The sequence below is a fragment of the Danio rerio genome, chromosome 4 (genome assembly GCF_052040795.2).
Source record: "Danio rerio strain M-AB ecotype USA chromosome 4, GRCz13ab, whole genome shotgun sequence".
Classification (NCBI taxonomy): domain Eukaryota; kingdom Metazoa; phylum Chordata; class Actinopteri; order Cypriniformes; family Danionidae; genus Danio; species Danio rerio.
The window spans coordinates 27,128,847-27,148,122 of record NC_141024.2 but is presented as its reverse complement, the minus strand read 5'-3'; the positions used below and the strand labels follow the sequence as shown (position 1 = coordinate 27,148,122).

At 37.7% G+C, this 19,276-nt stretch overlaps 1 protein-coding gene across 23 annotated transcripts in view; it reads right to left on the bottom strand.

The window, feature by feature from the left end:
• Positions 1-19,276, bottom strand: part of iqsec3a (IQ motif and Sec7 domain ArfGEF 3a) — a 259,936-nt gene that overhangs the window by 110,531 nt on the left and 130,129 nt on the right. For 21 of the 23 annotated variants that reach the window (XR_015483215.2, XR_015483214.2, XR_015483225.2 and 18 more), the window contains 2 exons: positions 18,000-18,161; positions 15,841-15,963 (listed from right to left, as the gene is read on the bottom strand). Coding sequence is in view for 6 of the 23 variants with exons in the window: in XM_087248285.2 (XP_087104411.2) it covers positions 15,841-15,963; positions 18,000-18,161 (285 nt within the window). In the remaining 17 variants the exon portion in view is untranslated. Of the gene's footprint in view, positions 1-4,434; positions 4,521-15,840; positions 15,964-17,999; positions 18,162-19,276 lie in introns of all 23 variants that reach the window. The other 2 variants (XR_015483220.2, XR_015483221.2) reach the window with 1 other exon arrangement.

The following is a 19,276-nucleotide window of genomic DNA, read 5'->3' as shown; positions in this document are numbered from 1 at the left end:
TCATGCCCACCAAAAGGGTACCCTTGGTAGTGGAAACGCAAGGCTGATAAAGGTGACCCGTACCGACCCAAACCGTACCATACTGTACCAGTCAGTGGAAACGAGCCATTACTGTTTCAATCTACTTTAATCTTATATCTTATAATCAAGGCTGACACAGAGTTTAGTTCAATAGTGTTAAGCCATTCAGCAAGGTTGCCCTGGCATACATTGTCTTGTTCACTATTGCAAACTGGTCAGCGAGGTAGCCCAGGTATACATAGATAGAAAACATGTGGTTCCATAGCCCATGGTGTCAAATTAAAAAATAAACACGTCTTGGTGATATATGTTCTTGTTTTGGGGGTGTGGGACGTGTATTTTTTGGCAATTCTTTCTATCCATGTTTATGCATGTGCAACATGCTAAACATTCATCAGCTAAAAAAATCGGAGTCATTGTATGCTGTTTAAGCTGCGTTGTGTTTTTAAACGCCCTCTTCCACCCCAGCTCCACCTGTGTTTAGATCTGCTAAGGGATTACATGTATATTCTGTTTGTTACAGAAGCGGATTATATTTCACGATGTCATGTCTGTATATTTACTGGCAGTAGCAGGTCTTGGTCTTTGCTCTGCCATAATAGTCAAAACAGCATCAACACCATAGTAGATCTATACCACCAAGACGATATACATCAACATTGCCATATAAATATTCTTTATCGTACTAAATCCTCAAAGAGTGTTCATGACAGAATTATTATAATTCATATTTATTCATCCCTTCTCTGCCTCTTTTCAAGGTTTTTGGAAATATCAAAGGCTATGCAGGAGAGACAGCCAGGAACAGACTGAATAGTGTTATGCAACCACAGTTATTTATAAAGCACTCCATCTTAGACAGATGCAGACATGTGCACTACTCTCTCTCTCTCTCTCTCTCTCTCTCTCTCTCTCTCTTTCTCTCTCTCACACACACACACACAATGGCAGCTGTAAAAAAACAAAAGCATGTCAACAACATTAATACTGTATCTGAAACTACATTACGATTAAAAATCCAAGTGACTGCTTAATATTATTATATGGATTATCAAATCATCACTGATGGTGTAACAAAAGTTATCATTAGAAGTACTTGAGATGCATTCTTGCAAAGACGATCCTAGCTCTTGTTCATATTGTTGAAAAAAAAAACAGCAGTAGTGTTTTGTTTAGTTTTTATTGGTTTTCTAAGCAAACATAAAAGATTTACATAAAAATTTCCCTTAGTGCAACAATTCTTTAAAAATTGGAAGTATTTTATATTTAAAACAAGAATCTTTTGTAATCTCTAGATTCTTTCAATTCTAAAAATGCTAATAAATTTTTACTAACTTAGCCTATTGTTAAAATCCTTGTCTTGATAGATTCTAGGGGTTGTCCTGGGAATATCCTTACGGATTATGCTTTAATTAACTAAACTTCCTGTTCGCCATCTAGACTAAAGTCAAAATCCTCTAAAGTCAAAATTTTTACTAATCCTACATCATTTGACTTCTTTTAGACTTAACTTTATTATCCCATTTATGTCAATTAAAGTTGAGTCACACTTTATTTTGATGGTGAGTTTGTTGAAAGAATTTACATTGCATCTACATGGCAACTAATTTCCATTAGATTATAAGTAGACTTTTAGGTTGGGGTTAGGGTTTGTGTAAGTTGACATGTACTTGCAAAGTTTCATATAGTCAGTTAAATGTCTGTTGAAGGAGCAGTATCAACAGATATTAAGGGCGTACTCACACTATGTACTATTGCCATAAACCGGGCCAAGGCACACTTGTCCCCCCTCCCGTCTCCCCTGACGGCCTGCACTCACATTACATTCGGGCCTGGGCACACTTACGTCATCGATGATGCGCTGTTCAGTAAGAATCGCTCTCGGTCAGCACAGTGGAGATTTCTTCAGTTATATAATTTAAGTCATTTGTGATGAAGTGACACATAGTCAAATATTTCGCTGAACAGATCAGCCACTTTTGAAGCTCTTAAACAATCATAGTCCTCGTGCTGCAGGAATAATGAGATTTGCTGAAGGTGCAGCTGTCGTGCAGTGAGGGTTTGCGTCTTTAATAAACTATGACAGTTTGCGTTTATTTAACAGTACGAATGATTAATAAATCCATGTGAAACAGTCCCTTAAAGTCACGTATCCTCCTCAGTTTCGGGCTTAGGCACATTTTGCACTCAAGCATACTGCGCCAAAGCCCAAGTGAACCGTGCTCTGGCCCACCTCTTCCAACCGGGCCAGGGCCAGCCAAGTGAACCATGCCTGAGCCTGATTCAGAGCACTCACACTTCTCAAACGAGCAGTGAAACGGGCCTGGGCATGGTTTGGATGGCATAGTGTGAGCAGGCCCTAAGCAGACAGTCTCCTCAATTGGACCATCAAAATAAAGTGTTACCTAAAATTGCAGAAAGGTGCCATAACCCAGACAAAGTTCCATCTAGACATTACCAAATTATTATTACAAAACATTCAATAAATCAAATTTTAGATACATCTCCCTCCCCGCTGGACTCAATTTAATGACCCAATGAAATTTAATGAAATTTCTAATCCTATTTGTATTGCATATAGGAACTCTACATCGACATACTGGTGGCAGCAGCTGAAACACAAGATAAAATGGGTAATCTGGGGTGCATAAGAGTTCTCTTTAAGACATATTTATGGTAAATTACCACTGTACCAGTTTGGCTAAATCCGTTGATCTTTCCTGCCAACTTTACAAGGCTACTCAACCTTTTCTTATTTGACAGACTTGGATTACTGTACCAAGCTACAATGCAGAAAAATAAAACATATTTAATATATTGTTTATAAAACAGTTTCATTATAGAGGTACAAACCTCTAAAAAAAAGTCTTTGGTGAGCTTTTTTATAGACAGTCTGGGTGTTAAGTTGAAATGTCAACATATTGTAGATAACGACCCCCAGATATTTATGTGTTTAACGTACAAACCTTTATTAGCCCTTAAAGACCTAGAAGTATTTTGTGGGCACCTAATGGGCCTATATAATTTTTTAAAGCAGTTATTTTAGCAGTCAGCCTCAAGTATCATATATTATTTTAAACAGGAGAACCTGAAGCTTCAATCTGTATCATTTAAAGATCCAGTCGAAAATATTTTTGGTCCAAAAACATATGAACATACAGAAAATATTCCAAAATTTTAAGAAAAAAGTTTTTTTAAAAAGTGGCATTTTCTAGTTATTACAAACAAAACCTCATGAAGTTTGCTATTTTTTTTCTTTAGAAATACACGCTATGAAATTTTATACTTCCAAAATAAATTTTTGTCTCCATCCACCTTTCCCTGAGCAAGTTACAGCAATTTATTTCAATGTTATTCTAAGGCATTTTTCAGTGGGAAAAAAAGTAGTGCATTTATTTACTGACAATGTATTCGCTCAAAAGTTCTGGGAACGAACTAAACAGAAAGATTGTTACAAAATAACAGAACACTGAAGCAAGTTTGACTTTTTCCAAATAATACATTTTCAGTTACCAAAAACAAAACCACTTACAATGAACAAACAAAAAAAAAATTAGATATAAATATTTACTACACTATAAATAGTTACATAACTAAACTAGATTCAATGTGGACCATCCTTAGGTTTTATGTGCCAGCATGGATATGGTGTTGACCCTGCTGCTTCTCAACTTTTGCGTTGCAAACAAACAGTTGCACCGCCATTTGTGTATTCTGAAAACAGCAAGACCAGCACTGCGTCTTTGCTGTGTCACTGTTTTGTCATGTTTTTGTGCTGTTGTGCATGCAAAAGTACTTAGTATGAGGATTATTTCATGCAAAACCTTTTTTTTTTTTTTGCATTTTATTTAGCTGTGCGTAAATGTGCAGCCTATTTCTCATTCCGGGTTGTTCAAATAGTTGATTGCTGGTCCACAAAGCGAAACCTATGCTTATTGGTTGAGAGAGAGTGAGTTTGAACCAATCTGGGCATAGAGAAGGGACAATGCATCAATGCATCATGTCTGGTTTGTCCGGAGACACAAGCCACGAGCTGTTCTTTGACAAATCAGCGTTGTCAAAATGTGATGATGTAACGACACTGATTCCAGAGTCTCTGAAGGTCCGTGAATGTAATGTTTTACATCGATAGAAAGCTGAGACTCACTTCTTTAAGCCAATCTTTGAATTGGCATTTTGCTCAGTCCTCCTTTACATTTATCCAGTTGTTAACACTACGAGTATCCCGCAAATGCACAGAGAGTCCCGGTCCAGATGCCCGCAAATAAATGATAAACTTCTGGAAATCGCGCGTCTCCTGCCCGGTTCTTAAATACGTTACACACCCCTCTCCACCACATCACCCCTAGCTCTTCAGGTACGTCGCGCGCAACTGACCCCCACCGCTCTTCATGTACGTTATGCGCAACTTACCCCCACTGCTCTTCAGGTACATCTCACGTGCATATGCTCCTACTCAGAAACGTCGCTCACTCAACCCCTGACACCCCTCAACAGGCCTGACACAGACACAAACACAGAAAGACACACAAAATGTGCTGGAGTGACTCCCTTCAGATTCAAAACGCATGATCGCGTTCATCAAATTTGCTTAAACTAAACGTTCTTAAGTATGGCTGTATTACACAAGGATTTTGACACAACAATGCGAAGCATACGCCTTCATTGCATTTGATGAGGAAACACGTTAAACTTAATGAAACATTGGAGGGCTCATGCTGAAAGGCAGAGGAATGCGAATGTTTTTGAAAGCTCGCGACTTCACCAGAGACTTTGAGTACATTTACATAAGACACCAATACTCCGATTTTAATATGATTAAGATAATAGCATTACTCTTATTAAAATTCTACCTTGTAAGCAGTGATTTGATTACCTTAAAGGACCACAGAGTCACAAAATGCGGAGGTTTTTCTTTTCTTTCTCCATGCGGTATAAAATTCCATTAAAACCGAAATCGAAAGTAAAAATAAAACACCCGAAATTGCATGAAATTCTGGAGAGCCTGGTAATGCAACATTAATTGTTTTATACAGAAACTTGCCTTCAAATGCGCTTCCTTGGCCTTATCCATATTTCTTGGCATGTTGAACACATCCACCACAACAGGAAGTAAAAAAAACCTGCAACTGCGTTAATTGCGTAATTTTTTTTACGCATTAAATTTTTTTTAATTATTTGCATGCGTTAACGCACTAATTTTGACAGCTATAAATATTTTATATATATATATATATATATATATATATATATATATATATATATACATATATATATAGTGCACTAATATTTACACTAGTGGTGGGCCGTTATCTGCGTTAATGTGCTGCGTTAATGCGAGACTCTTATCGCGCAATAAAAAAAATATCGGCGTTAATCTATTCTCAAAGTTGGGTTGGGAGCTGGGTCTATTCTAAGCTATGATAACTTTCACCTTGATATTTTAGCACCGATGTTCAGTGAGCTGGTGAGCTGTCTGACAAAATAATGCCCTTCTGAATCAAATCAGCAGGATGCCTGATTTTAACTGCAATTCGGCAGTTTCACTTTAAAGGGCACATAGTTTACCCCTTTTTTATGATTTAATATTAGTATTAAGGTTCTTCTGAGTGTGCCAATTTAGGTTCAGTTTAAAACACAGTTTAGATTTTTTTATTATAATGTGTTAAAAAGTGTCAGGTTGGGGGCGTGTACACAGCTCGCTGTTTAAGGGGCGCGTTTGACGTATGTTTCACATGAAAACTAGTTTCGGCTTCCCGTCCAACTTAACAAGGGGGCGGAGCCAAGAGCTGCGTTTGCAACAGACAGGCTGACTGAGAGAAGGAGCAGGAGTGAAAGGATCAGCTTTCAGTCGTACATGTACGACTCAGACACAGACCAAGCAGAGAGTACAAAATCATTTGTGTCTTTGTATAGCTTTACAGCCAATTGTGTGCTAGTTTCAAGTGCCGAGCTTGTAGACCGACACTAATAACCACACACACTGAATTAACTTTGACTGAGGCACCGGATTTACAGCTCGAAGCCACGACATGGCACACCAGACACTCTCTGTGGCGCCACAGATACATAAAGTGTCCCGAATCGTCGCGTCACACATTTTAGAACTTTAAACACAGGTTTCCATCAGGGCACACACAACGACACCCCAGCAGCTGACTTGAAGAGCCGCCGCGGGCACCCTGACAGAAACCCACACAAAGAATTCCAATGCATGGCGGAGCTTCTGATGTGTGACCTGCAGGCAAGTTTGTTATTTCATTTCCAACGGAGAGACATGCACATGAGGCAACACTCTTGCACTTTTCCAGCTGCACCTTGTAAGGATCACAGGAAGCTTCTGTGACCGTGAGAAACGCAAACAGCTAAAGTTTAAGGTAGACGCAATAAAAAGTTTACATGTTTGCAAACCTACTTAAAGGCACAACCAATAATTCAGATTAAAGCGATAATGTGGAGAATATTGATCTTGTGTTGAGCCCAATGAGTCTTGCATCTAAAAATAGAGAAAGGATGTTCCTTTAGTGATATAGCTGATACTCACGCTGAAAATGGCGAATGTGAAATGACAAACTGAGGTTTAGGTGACGCGTGCCTGTCAATCAATATTGGTGGGCGATTGGATGAACCACCAACTTATCCAGCAAGTTTTTACACAACGGATGCCCTTCCAGCCGCAATCTCTGGGAAAGCCCTTTAACTCATGACTATATAATTCATGCCACCGTGACAAACTGGAGTATTAGATGCAAATAAGAAGTAAGGACTGTTGAGAGTGTTATAAAATGTAACACTGCACGCCAAATGGAAAGCAAAAAAAGTTTCACATTTTGAGATGTGTGTGATTTACTAACAGCCGCATGTGTGGATCTTGTTGGAAAATATTGCAAAAAGTCATCACAGTAATAGTTTGATTGCGGCGTTTACTTCATTAATTCCACTTATATATGCAAACGCAACATGTCTTAAATCCATTTCTGTTTAGTTCAGTTATGACTTAAGTCAGATTAAGGTCATCAAAAATCAAAATTTCGAGCTTATTTAGACCTACAGTTCAAAATTCCTGTTTAACTGAATAAACAGTTAGTATACACAAGTACATCTTATTGAACAATTTATTTTCATCACCATTTATCATAGTAGAACAGTTTCTTAAGCAGTTTGTGATGCCTTTTGGAAATAGGAGATGAGCTCCTGGTCTAATGTGCCACCTGGCTTGAGAAACCCGTTCTTATTATTTGGGTAGCACACATATTCTAAATGTCTTTTTTTTTTTTTTTTTTTTTTTTTATGATTTATTTAACATTTTTCCATTTTACAAACATATCAAACAACCCTCACATAAATAATAATAGAAAAAAATGTATAAATATAAATACAAATAACATATTGATAAAAAAAGTGAATAAATAAATTAAAATAAAAAAGAAGATAATAATAAAATGAAATAAACAATTAATGCGAGGCAGATGTCTACATTTATACAGTAATCTCAAATGTTACATTTCGAGTGATGAAAGATTACAAACTGATGTACTATTGTGATCAAAAGTTGAGGTGATCAGTCTAGATCCAGCTGGAGAGTTTTAACATATAAAGAAAGGGCATCCCAAATTTTGGCAAATGTTCTGTTAGGTCTTTGAAGGGAATATCTAATCTTCTCTAGTTTTACAAAATACAAAACATCTTTCAGCCACCGTACATGCGAGGGTGGCTGAGGGTTCTTCCAGTATAATAAAATGACACGCCTAGCAAGCAAAGTAAGAAAGGCCACGAAGTTTAAAAGGTAAGTGGGTAATGCATAATTATCCGGCATCACGCCAAACAGGCCAATAATGGGTGATGGTGTTATATCTATAGAAGTAATGGCTGAAAGAGACTGAAATACTGAGCCCCAAAATGAGGAAAGAGCTGGGCATGTCCAAAACATATGGGTTAAAGTACCTAAACCCAAATGACACCTATCACATTCTGGATCAATAGTTGGGTCGATCCGTGCGAGCCTACATTTCGACCAGTGTACTTTGTGAACCACTTTACACTGAATGAGGCAGTGACGTGCGCATATAGATGAAGAATGAACCCTGTCCAGAACTGCCTCCCATGTATCTTGATCTATTTCAATATTAAGGTCCGCAGACCAGCTGGTGCGGAGACTGTCACCTGGAAAAGACTGTAAATTTGCAAAAATACTGATTAGTTTAGAGATTAGGCCTTTACTGCTTGCTTCAAGACATAAAATATTGTCGATCTTCGATAGTTGAGGGACATTGGGAAAACCAGGGAAATGTTTACGAACATAGTCACGTACTTGTAAATATCTAAAAAAATGATTTCTCGGAATGTTATACAATGCATTCAGTTGGTCAAATGAGGCAAAAACACCTTCGATATAAAGATCTGCTACTGAGAGTATCCCTTGATTCTTCCAAGAGGCATATGCTCCATCCAATATAGATGGAGAAAACAATGGGTTTAGATGTATTGGGGCGGTTAAAGGGGTAGATTGAAAGCCAAAGTTACGTAAAAACTGAATCCAAATTTTAAGACTGTTTTTCACAATTATATTATCAGTGTATTTAAGTGGAGATAGCGTGATGGGAAAGCAGAGGAGAGCTTTTAAGTCCGAAGATCTACATGAGGCGTTCTCAATATTTAACCATGCTGGGGGACCGTCTAGATTTTTTTTATTTTTCCAATATAATAAGGATCGTATGTTCGCAGCCCAATAATAAGACAAAAAATTAGGGAGGGCCATCCCACCCAAGCCCTTAGGTTTCTGTAGAATGTCCTTTCGAATCTTCGGGGTCTTACCATTCCACAGAAATTGAGAGATAGAACTATCTAATGTAGCGAAAAAAGATTTTGGGATAAAAATTGGAATACACTGAAAAAGGTATAAGAATTTAGGGAGTACATTCATCTTTACGCAGCTGATTCTGCCTGCCATTGATAATGGGAGAAGAGACCAGCGGCGAAAATCATGTGTGAGACGACTAAGCAATGGAGAAAAATTTTGGTCGAACAGCTCTTCAAATTTTTTTGTCACCTGTACACCCAAGTATTTGAAGCTGTGTAAAGTGGCCTTAAATGGCAAGGAGGATAAAGGGTATTCAGAGGCAGCATTATTAATAGGCATTGCTTCACTTTTAGTCAGATTTAATTTGTAGCCTGAAATTTTGCCGAATTCTGTTAGCAATGCAAGCACCACTGGGATAGAGCTGGCCGGGTCAGCAATGAACAGCAAAAGGTCGTCTGCATACAAGGATAATTTATGGTCAACTCCCCCCCTAGTGATGCCCAACATTGAACTGCCTCTAATTGCAATGGCCAAAGGTTCGATAGCCAGAGCGAACAGAAGAGGGGAGAGTGGGCATCCTTGCCTTGTTCCTCTCCCAAGAGGGAAGTATTTTGAGTAGTAATTATTTGTGCGTACGCAGGCTAAAGGGGAAGTATACAAAAGCTTTATCCAAGATATAAAATAATCACCCACTCCAAATTTTTTAAGAGTGTAAAATAAAAAATCCCACTCAACTCTGTCGAAAGCCTTTTCAGCGTCCATGGATATAATTAACTCTGGAGTCTTTTTATGTGGGCTAGTGTAAAGAATATTTAAGAGACGTCTGATGTTGTGAAAAGACTGCCTATTTTTAATGAAACCAGTCTGATCTGGGGAGATTATAGCTGGTAGTAGTGGTTCCAAGCGACATGCTAGTATCTTAGCAAGTACTTTTACATCTGCACACAGTAGAGAAATAGGACGATAATTATTACACTGAAGGGGGTCCTTATCTTTTTTAAGAATTAAGGAGATGGAGGCTTGGCGTAAAGTTTGTGGAAGTATACCAGATTTAAAAGATTCATTAAACATGTTCAGCATAAGAGGTGATAATTTCTCTGAAAATGTTCTAAAAAATTCAGCTGGAAAACCATCAGGACCTGGGCTCTTTCCACTTTGCAAAAGGCTCAGTGTTGTCTTAACTTCATCGAGAGTGATGGGATCATCCAATTTTAAGGCCAAGTCAGGATCTATAAGGGGAATATCAAGATTATGAAAAAAACTATCAAGGTGTGATTCTTCGTTCAGGCTTTCTGAGGTGTACAAGGAGCTGTAGAAATTTCTAAATTGGTTGTTAATGAGAAGTGGGTCAGTTGTGGGTCCAGAAGAAGTTGAAATTTGAGTTATATGGTTTAGAGCAGAGGACTGGCGTAGCTGGTGTGCTAGTAGTTTACTAGGTTTATCGCCAAATTCATAGTAATTATAACGGCTTTTATGAAGAGCTTCAGTGGCCTCATTCGTTGTCAGCAGGTCAAATTCAGTTTTTGCTGTAAGTATTTCTTTAGACAAATCTGGAGTTGGTGAGGTTTCCATTTTGGACTGAAGCTTCGCTAGATATTTAATTAAAGAGGACTTCTGTTCAGATGCCCTTTTTCTCTGATGTGCTGAATAAGATATGATTTCTCCCCTCAGAAAGGCTTTACAAGCTTCCCATAAAATACTAGCTGAAATGCTAGGGGTGACATTTGTAGAAATAAAAAGGTCAATCCGATCGTTGATAATTTGCACAAAATCTGGGTCATTAAGTAATAGAGTATTTAGGCGCCAGAAAGACCTAGGAGTTGTCCCACAAGGAAATGATAGATCCAATGTAAGCACAGCATGATCAGATATCACAATAGGACTATAGGAGCAATTCTTGATACATGGAATTAATTTATTATCAAGGAGAAAATAATCAATCCGAGAAAAGCTTTGGTGGACAGGTGAAAAAAAAGAAAACTGTTTTGCGTTAGGGTTTAGAAAACGCCAGGCATCAGAAACTGCATATTGTTCCATAAACGATTCAATAGTTTTTGCTGATTTTGAAATAGCTCTGGGTTTTGATGAAGAACAATCTAGAGTAGGATTCAGGCAGCAGTTAAGATCTCCTCCTAAAATAAGTTGGCTAGTGTTTAAATCAGGAAGGGAAAATAAAAGATTCTTGAAAAAAACTTCATTGTCCCAATTTGGTCCATATATATTTGCTAATACCAGATGAATACCATTAATGTGGCCAGTAATAATGATAAAACGTCCATTTGGATCAGAAATTACTTTAGATACAGAAAATGGAATTAATCTATGTATAAGTATAGCCACTCCTCGTGACTTACTGGAAAACGAGGAATGATACAGCTGACCTACCCAGTCCTTTTTAATTTTTAAGTGATCAGCACTTGTAAGATGAGTTTCTTGGATAAAAGCTATTTTAGTGTTTAACTGCTTCAAGTGGTTGAGAACTTTGTTACGTTTTATAGGTGAGTTAAGCCCTTTGACATTCCAGCTGGAGAATGTAAGTACACCAGTAGGTGTCCCACTGAACACAGGAGACATTAAAAACTAGTTGTCACAAATTTTCTCTGGTCCCCGCAAAAAAAAAAAAAAAAAAAAAAAAAAAAAAAAAAAAAAAAAACATAAGAAGAAAAAGAACAGAAAAGGGAAAGAAAAAAAAAAAAAAAAAAAGAAACACACAACTACAAACACCAACCCGCCCCCACCCTCCTAACCCACACACACAACTCCAACAAGTGATGTAGGCAAGAACATCTACATCAAACATATCTCCAACCAACACTGTTGCAAGCTTCCTTCTTCCTTTATACAATCCCTCCCCATATTTTACCACACAACCTCATAGTTGTATTTGTACCACTACTACATACAACCGTATGAATAACTGACTTAAAAATAGATTAATTAAACATATTTTGAACTATGACGTAATCGTATGTTGGTATCAAACATTGTATACAGTTTAACAAGTCTTTATCCCCGAACACGATGATATATCATCGTCCATGAAAAATATTAAAGGTGAAAAGAACGAGTCACCATTTTCATCAAAAAGCAATAATAGAATTGTCAAAAAAAGAGAAAAAAAAAATTCACATTGCATCTCGACGAACAAACTTCTGTGAGAGTACATCGAATAACGTTAGTCACCCAGTAGTAACTCCTTGAAGTGGCATGAGTGTTACGGAAAAAAGGGGAAAAAAAAGCGCCAAGCTGTTTATGACAAGAGATGGGTTTATGTCACGTCATGTCATCGTCCAAAGCATAGAGGTGAACCACTATACGTCTAAGTTCCGAATGTAGTTGTTGGCTTCGTTAGCTGTCAGCAGCCATAGTTTCTCACCGTTTGGTAGAGTGATGCGTAGTTTAGCTGGAAAGAGAAGAGCAGGTCTGAGTCCGCGCTTGTATAGCTCCGCCATGGCATCTTTGAATTCACTGCGCAGCTTTAGGACATCTGGGCTGTAATCTTCAAATATCCGAATCTTGTGATTACGAAAGGTCAAAATTCCTTTTTTACGGGACTCACGAACCACCAAATCCTTCACCTGGTAACGGTGAAACCGCAAAACCACAGGGCGCGGTCTCTGACCTGGGGCAGGTTTGGGAGCGGGAATTCGGTGCGCTCTGTCCAGTTCAGGCGGTGACGCCAAAATCTGATCGCCAAATACCTCAGCAAGCATTTCGGAGAAAAAGTTAGTTGGTCGCGGTCCCTCGATTGACTCGGGGAGCCCCACGATGCGAATATTCTGCCGCCGGCTGCGCCCCTCTAGGTCTGACATTTTAGACCGCAGCCACTCATTTTCTTTAGTGAGGCCGGCGCACGCGGTCTCCAGGTGTTCAAGGTGCTGGGTCACCTCCGCGAGTCCCGATTCAAGGCAACTGATGCGCTGGTCGTGAGCCGCGACTGTGGAGTTAATATTCTCCAACTTACTGTCCAAGCTTTCAAAAGAGGCTTTAAAATCCGCGGCCAGAGAGGCTCTGAGCTCCTCGTGCAGGGCGCTAATTTCGGCTAGCGTGACACCAGAGCTAGGCGAGGACGGCGCTTCACGGTCTTTTTCCACCTGTTTGCCCTTTCCTTTCGACATGTTAAGTGAAAATTTAATACTACGTACTCTAAGAGAGAAAAGTAAATAAATGTAGGTTGCCAAAAAGTTCTAAACCAACGAGGTTTGTAAAGATGAAATAAAAAGTTAAAGGGAGCTGATCGCACTCACGTCTATACCAAAGGCGACATAACCGGAAGTCTCATTCTAAATGTCTTTGGCAGAATTCAAATGAGCCATTTTAATCTATATTAATTCTGAGATTAATCTAGATTAAAAAAGTAATCTATGTTCACTTATAACATATAGCAGCTGCCCAAGGCAGTAAGCGAACCCCCCCGGTCTTCACTTTCATCCGCTAACCGGTCACTTTCGGGTTGAGGGCGACTTAATTGCTGTTTGCCTAGAGTGCCAGTTCAGCTTCCTCTGGCCCTGCATGTGTTTAATGTGCAAAGAAATTTGGATAACACCAAGGACACGCTTTTAGAAGGAAAGTTTCAGTAAAAAACAATTAATATTGCATCACCAGGCTATCCTATGTTTCCTCCAGAGTTTCATGCAATTTCGGGTGTTTCATTTTTAGTCTTTAGACTTTAACTGCAGTTCAGCAGTTCACTCTTACACAGCATATTTTCATTTAGGATGTTTTAATGGAATTTGTTACCTCATGGCGAACAAAGATAAACCTCTGCATTTCGGGACTCGCATTATTCTTTTAGGTAATCAAAAATGGCTGCTTATGGTGGACCCTAATCAGTGTTATCTTAATCATAAAAGTCGAGTATTGGTGTTAATGTAAATGTTCTGTAGTGAAAGTGGCAGATGTCATCCCAAGCTGTCAAAGACAGCCTTAGTCTCTGCCTAAGAACTGCTTAATGAGAATCCTTGCTTGTAAAATACAGCCATACTTTGGAATGCTTAGTTTAAAGAGCCCATATTATGGGTTTTTGAAAATGCCCTTCCATGTAGTGTGTAACACAGCTCTAAGTGAAGTGAAATATCCAGCTAAGGCTTAAATCTGTAAGTGTACAGTGTTTAAAACTGTTGATTCATCTATAAAAGAGTCGACTCACAGTGCTTCAAACGAGTAGTCTTGATAACGAGTCATTAGGTGTTTCGCAATGATGTGATAACGAAACCAATTAGTTGCGCATGCAAACCCAGGAGATTTGAAACCTACGGCCTCGCCCTCTAACACAGAAAAAGGCCACACACACACACACACATACACATGCACAGACACACATACACACACGCGCGAGTCAAATGAAGTCGCAAAGTGCAGATGGATATAATTGAGTCTCTACCCAAAGATGAAACCTCAGCATTATAGCCCGGCCTTGAGCAGTTTGAGTGTTTCTGGAAACTACATGCTACAAAGAAGACTTCTTCGGCCATTTGTTAAAGGAAGGATCAGTAAAGACTACCGATGGACTATGTCAGAACCTGGATCGGTTTCTTCCTCCATTTCTCAAGTGTAAGTATATGTGATTAAATTTGTTACCTCGTTTACTCTAGCTTGCAAATGCATTTAGTTGTGATTTGTTACTTATAACAGTGAGGTGTTAATGTGTCTCTGTGTCGAGTTTCTTCGCTGGTATTTTGTTTTTTCTGAACACTTCCTGGATGTAAAAGTAGCCCAAACTCGCTCATTTTAAGGTAGGAACCGGCGGACGTGCAACAACTTTAACCATGAGGTAAACCCAAAACAAAACTTTCCATCAGGAGCTTCTTAACGGGACTCCACACTTGTAAACAATCGCTCCATCGGGCTCGCGCCGCTCACGCAGCTCTCTTTGCTGCCAAGACTCGTCAGCGCTACAAAGCCAACAAATCACAGAGCTTGCGCTATGCGTCATTGTGACGTGTAGTTACATTGTTTGAGAAGTGCACTTCAGTGTCGTGGACAGCCATTGTGTGGGGCTATGCGTCAACGCGTAGGCTGCACCATATTGTACGCGTGCGCTTGACGCAGAAGTATAAATCAGCCTTAATGTGTGTGTGTGCGTTGTTGTCCGAGGAGGAGGGAAATCTGTGTGTGTGTGTGTGTGTGTGTGTGTGTGCGTGTGTGGGTGCGAAAAGAGCAAAGCGTGAAAAGTTAGGAGATCTCCTCGCCAGTTCTTGGAGTTTGTATTTACATTCACCCACTGGCAGCCAAAATCAACGCTTTACACTATGAAGCGTGAATGCACTGTGACTACTTTTATATTGTTGATTTGCTGCTGGGCATTTCACTCTGTCTCGCGCTGAAGGCAGTCGGTGTCGACCAATCGCAACAGACTGTCATCGGTCCAATCAGATTAGCTTTGCGCTAAGGAGGGATTTGGGAACAAACTAATCACTGGAAGATTCATATGGGAGTCGCTGGGATATATAATATGGGCTCTTTAAGCAAAATTGATGAAAGCAATCGTGCATGTTGATGAATCTGAAGGGATCCCTCGCTCACCGGGTCCGCTGTCCTGTGTGCGTTTTGTGTGTGTGTGTGTGTGTGTGTGTGTGTGTGTGTGTGTTTGTAGTCCACTTAGAATCCAACATGGAGAACATTTTTGTTTGTTTTTGGTATTCATTGTTTTGAAAATCAAATGGCACTTAAATGCCTGTGTTTTTATTTCTGTATTTTTTTTTTTATTAATTACATAAATTCTTTAAATCATTTGACAGCCTTAATATATATATATATATGTCACATACACTCATACACTACAGCCAATTTAGTTCATTCAGTTCACCTAGCACATTTGTTTGGACTGTGGGGGAAACCGGAGCACCCAGAGGAAACCCACACAAACAGGAGAAGAGAATCTACACTGCATTATGATCCTTTGAAACAACTGGAATTAAACATGTTTATAAGTACCTGAATCAAATCAGCCCCTGCTCTTATTATGCTCTCACTCATTAAGGTGTGTAAGCTTGTCTGTAAGAGAGAGAATATCCCACCTGAATGCCTCTATCAGTCTCTCCACTTTCTGTGCTTCTCCCTGCACACGGATATGAGCCTGAAACTTCCTCAAAGCCTCATCCAGCTCCATCCCAGAGAAATCCATCTCGTCCACCACACAGCTAGCAGAAAAAAGAAAAAAAAAACAGAAGAAGAGAGTGGAAGAAAAATAAGCTATTAAAGCAAACACATAAGATTAGAAGAAGGTTCCAAAGGTTGTCAGACTGGGAGTAAATTGCTGGTCAATGGATAACAGAGGCTTGACCTGCTCCTCTTTGAAAGATTTTTGAATTGCTTTATTGATTGTAAATAGCATACATTTAATTAAATAATTTGGTTTGCTGAAGGTCATAAATGAGACTTCATACAAACTTGCACTTATAGCTAGTAACTCATATAACTCATACTTGTACTCTCTTACATGTGTCATACAGTATATTTACTTACTCACGTCTAACACCTTTATAATGTATTGTAATTTGTTTTGTGCCCCCCCCCCCATTTCAATTTGTTGTGCTTTTGATGTTTGTGTCATTTAGCCTGCACATCTATACTGTACATATCAAACATTGTATACACAGACCATATTCAGCATATTTCAATGCCCCAAGCAGTAGGCTATTACAAATCACTAAATCAAAGAATAGCAAAAGCCTATGAATTTAAAGGACAATATTTGAAGTACCTGAGTAAAAGCACAGAATTCACCAAAACATTAAAATCTTTTATGTTTACAGTTGAGAAGTGCAACCGCATCGGTGACACTTTAGAATAACTATCCGTTATAACTAGTTAGTAGGCCATTAATAAACTGTAAGTTAATGAGTTATAAATAACCAAATAAATAATTCAAATTTTAGTTAAATAATAGTTAATATTTTGTTAATTATTTATAATTGTGCCTTATAGATAGCCAATAGATAACTTACAAGCTGTTAGCTACCAAGCTGTTAATGACTTGTTAACCTTATTTTAATAATTTATAACTATACATAATAAATTAGTAATAGATCATAAACAAACTGTTGATTACTCACTAAAGACTTGTTAAGTGTCAGTTAATAGTTTATATTTGTTATTGGGACATTATTTTAGTTGCAACTATTCTTCATTTATTAAATGTTAGCAAATAAGGAATAGTTGCAACTTTAGAATAATGTCCCAATAACATACTTAAGCTAATAACTAACACTTAACTATTATATTAACTCACACTTTACGAATCAGTTGTTTATAGTTTGTGTACCATCTAATAACACCAGAGGAAATTTTGTTAAACTTTTACAATGAAATAAATTTTTATTTATTTTGTTTTTCTCATGGGTTTGAATTTTTTTGTATACTGCTGTTCTGCCATTTGATGGCTCAGTTTGTGTGCTTCTATACATTAATCACAATGTTCAACATTAATTTTTGGAGTTTCTTAAGTAAATTACACATCAAATTTCTGTAGCTTGAACTTGTTCCATCCATTTGCTGTTCTACAAAGTTTCACTGGTATTAGTAGATGGTTAACAAACTGAGCAACTGATCTGTAACGTGTGAGTTAATATATTAGTTAAGTGTATATTTTTAGCTTATGTATGTTATTGGGACGCTATTCTAAATTTGCTACTATTCTATATTTACTGACAGTTAATCAATGATGAATAGTTGCAACTTTAGAATAACGTTCCAAAAACATAAATAAACTATTGACGGATACTTTAAAAAGTCTCAAGTAAGTATGGACAGCCTATTCATGATCTATTACGAATTCATTTTATATAGTTATAAATCAACAAGTTATTTTTACCTTGTTAGCTAACAACTTGTAAGTTATCTATTGGCTATATTTATAAGGCACTGTTATAAATAATTAAACTACTAACTAGTATTTAACAAGCCATTTATAACCCATTAACTAACAGTTTAGTATTGATCTATTAACTTTATAGTGGATCGTTATTCTAAAGTGTTACCACAGTTTATAAACCTCACATAAATTCCACTTTATAAAAGTACACACACAGACACACACACACACACACACACACACACACACACACACACTTTATCCTATGCAAATGAAAAGCTCTGCAGTTTGCACATTCTAAGTACTCTTTTATGTTATTATACTAGTGTTATGAATTCTAGTATAATTTTCATATATACTCACTCTAAAACATCTCTGTTAAATGGCTTTTTGCTATTGCCAAGAAATTCTCCAATCATCTGTCGGCTCAGTCCTTTTCTCTGGAGTAGGAAATGTGCAACACCTATAGGTGTATCCGGGATGAAGCCACGAGAGATAAGAAACTGAAGACCCTTGTCTGGATTTCTGTTTAATTCACAGCAAAAGGAGGAGGCAGAGGAAGGAGAGACAGAAACAATAATTAGATAATTAACAATAAGTAGGTTATTAATTAGCTACAACAATTTGATTTGAGAATTTAGGTCCAGCTTGCTTGTTTAGGCAAGTATTGATACAGTATTAAAACATTCATTAATTCATTAAAAAAAAAATTCACTTCACTTATTGTGTGCTAAATAAATAAAGAAAGAAAGAAAGAAAGAAACTAACTTTAAACATATTGCATAAATTTTATTTTATTGAGTATTTACATGTATGCAATTATGCATGGTGGTGGTTGTTCACTAACAGTATCTAAAGGGCACCAACAACGAAAATGATCTTTTGTAAGCTGTTTGGACAAAACTGTGTAGGTATAACATGTCCACAGTCATACTAGAGTGATAGAAACACATTAAGTCTATTTTTTTTTTCTGACGTTAAAATTAGCATCCAAATCCTTCCCATTTTGAGGCCCACCGCAATGTAATGTAGGAGTGTGGTTTCCCCGCCCACTGAATTGATTGACAGATGTGTATTAACATGTCTCCATAGTAACGCATATAATCTTTTCCACAAGACAGGTCATGCTTAAAGCAACTTAAGAAAAAACGGTCTCTTCAGCTTTATGTGATTAGCAGCAACTGAAAAATGACTTTAACAAGTTTCAAAAGTCTCTAAAACAGTCATGTTTATAATAAGGACGGTAGAATTGCATCATAACTCTTACCACAGCCATATGTTTAGTACAACAATTATTAAAAAAACGAGGCTTAAAATCCCAGTTCATTGATTTAAATCAGGTTTATTTTGTACATTAACATAACGGATATTCATCCAGCAGTATACATTACCATGGCTTATTTCACTGGATTAGAATATTATTAGAAACATTTGGTATAATTTAAATACATTAGTAATATATTTTTTTTTCTTTTAAATATTTTAAAGACGTCTGACATATTATGTCTGTAAGTTCTTATTAAAATCTAATGAATAATAGGGTGGTTCAGTGGATAAAGGTGATATATTATGCACAAGCCGGCAGTATTCTCTTACAGATCCATGCGAGAAAGATGTTGACATTGTCACACTCCTACGTC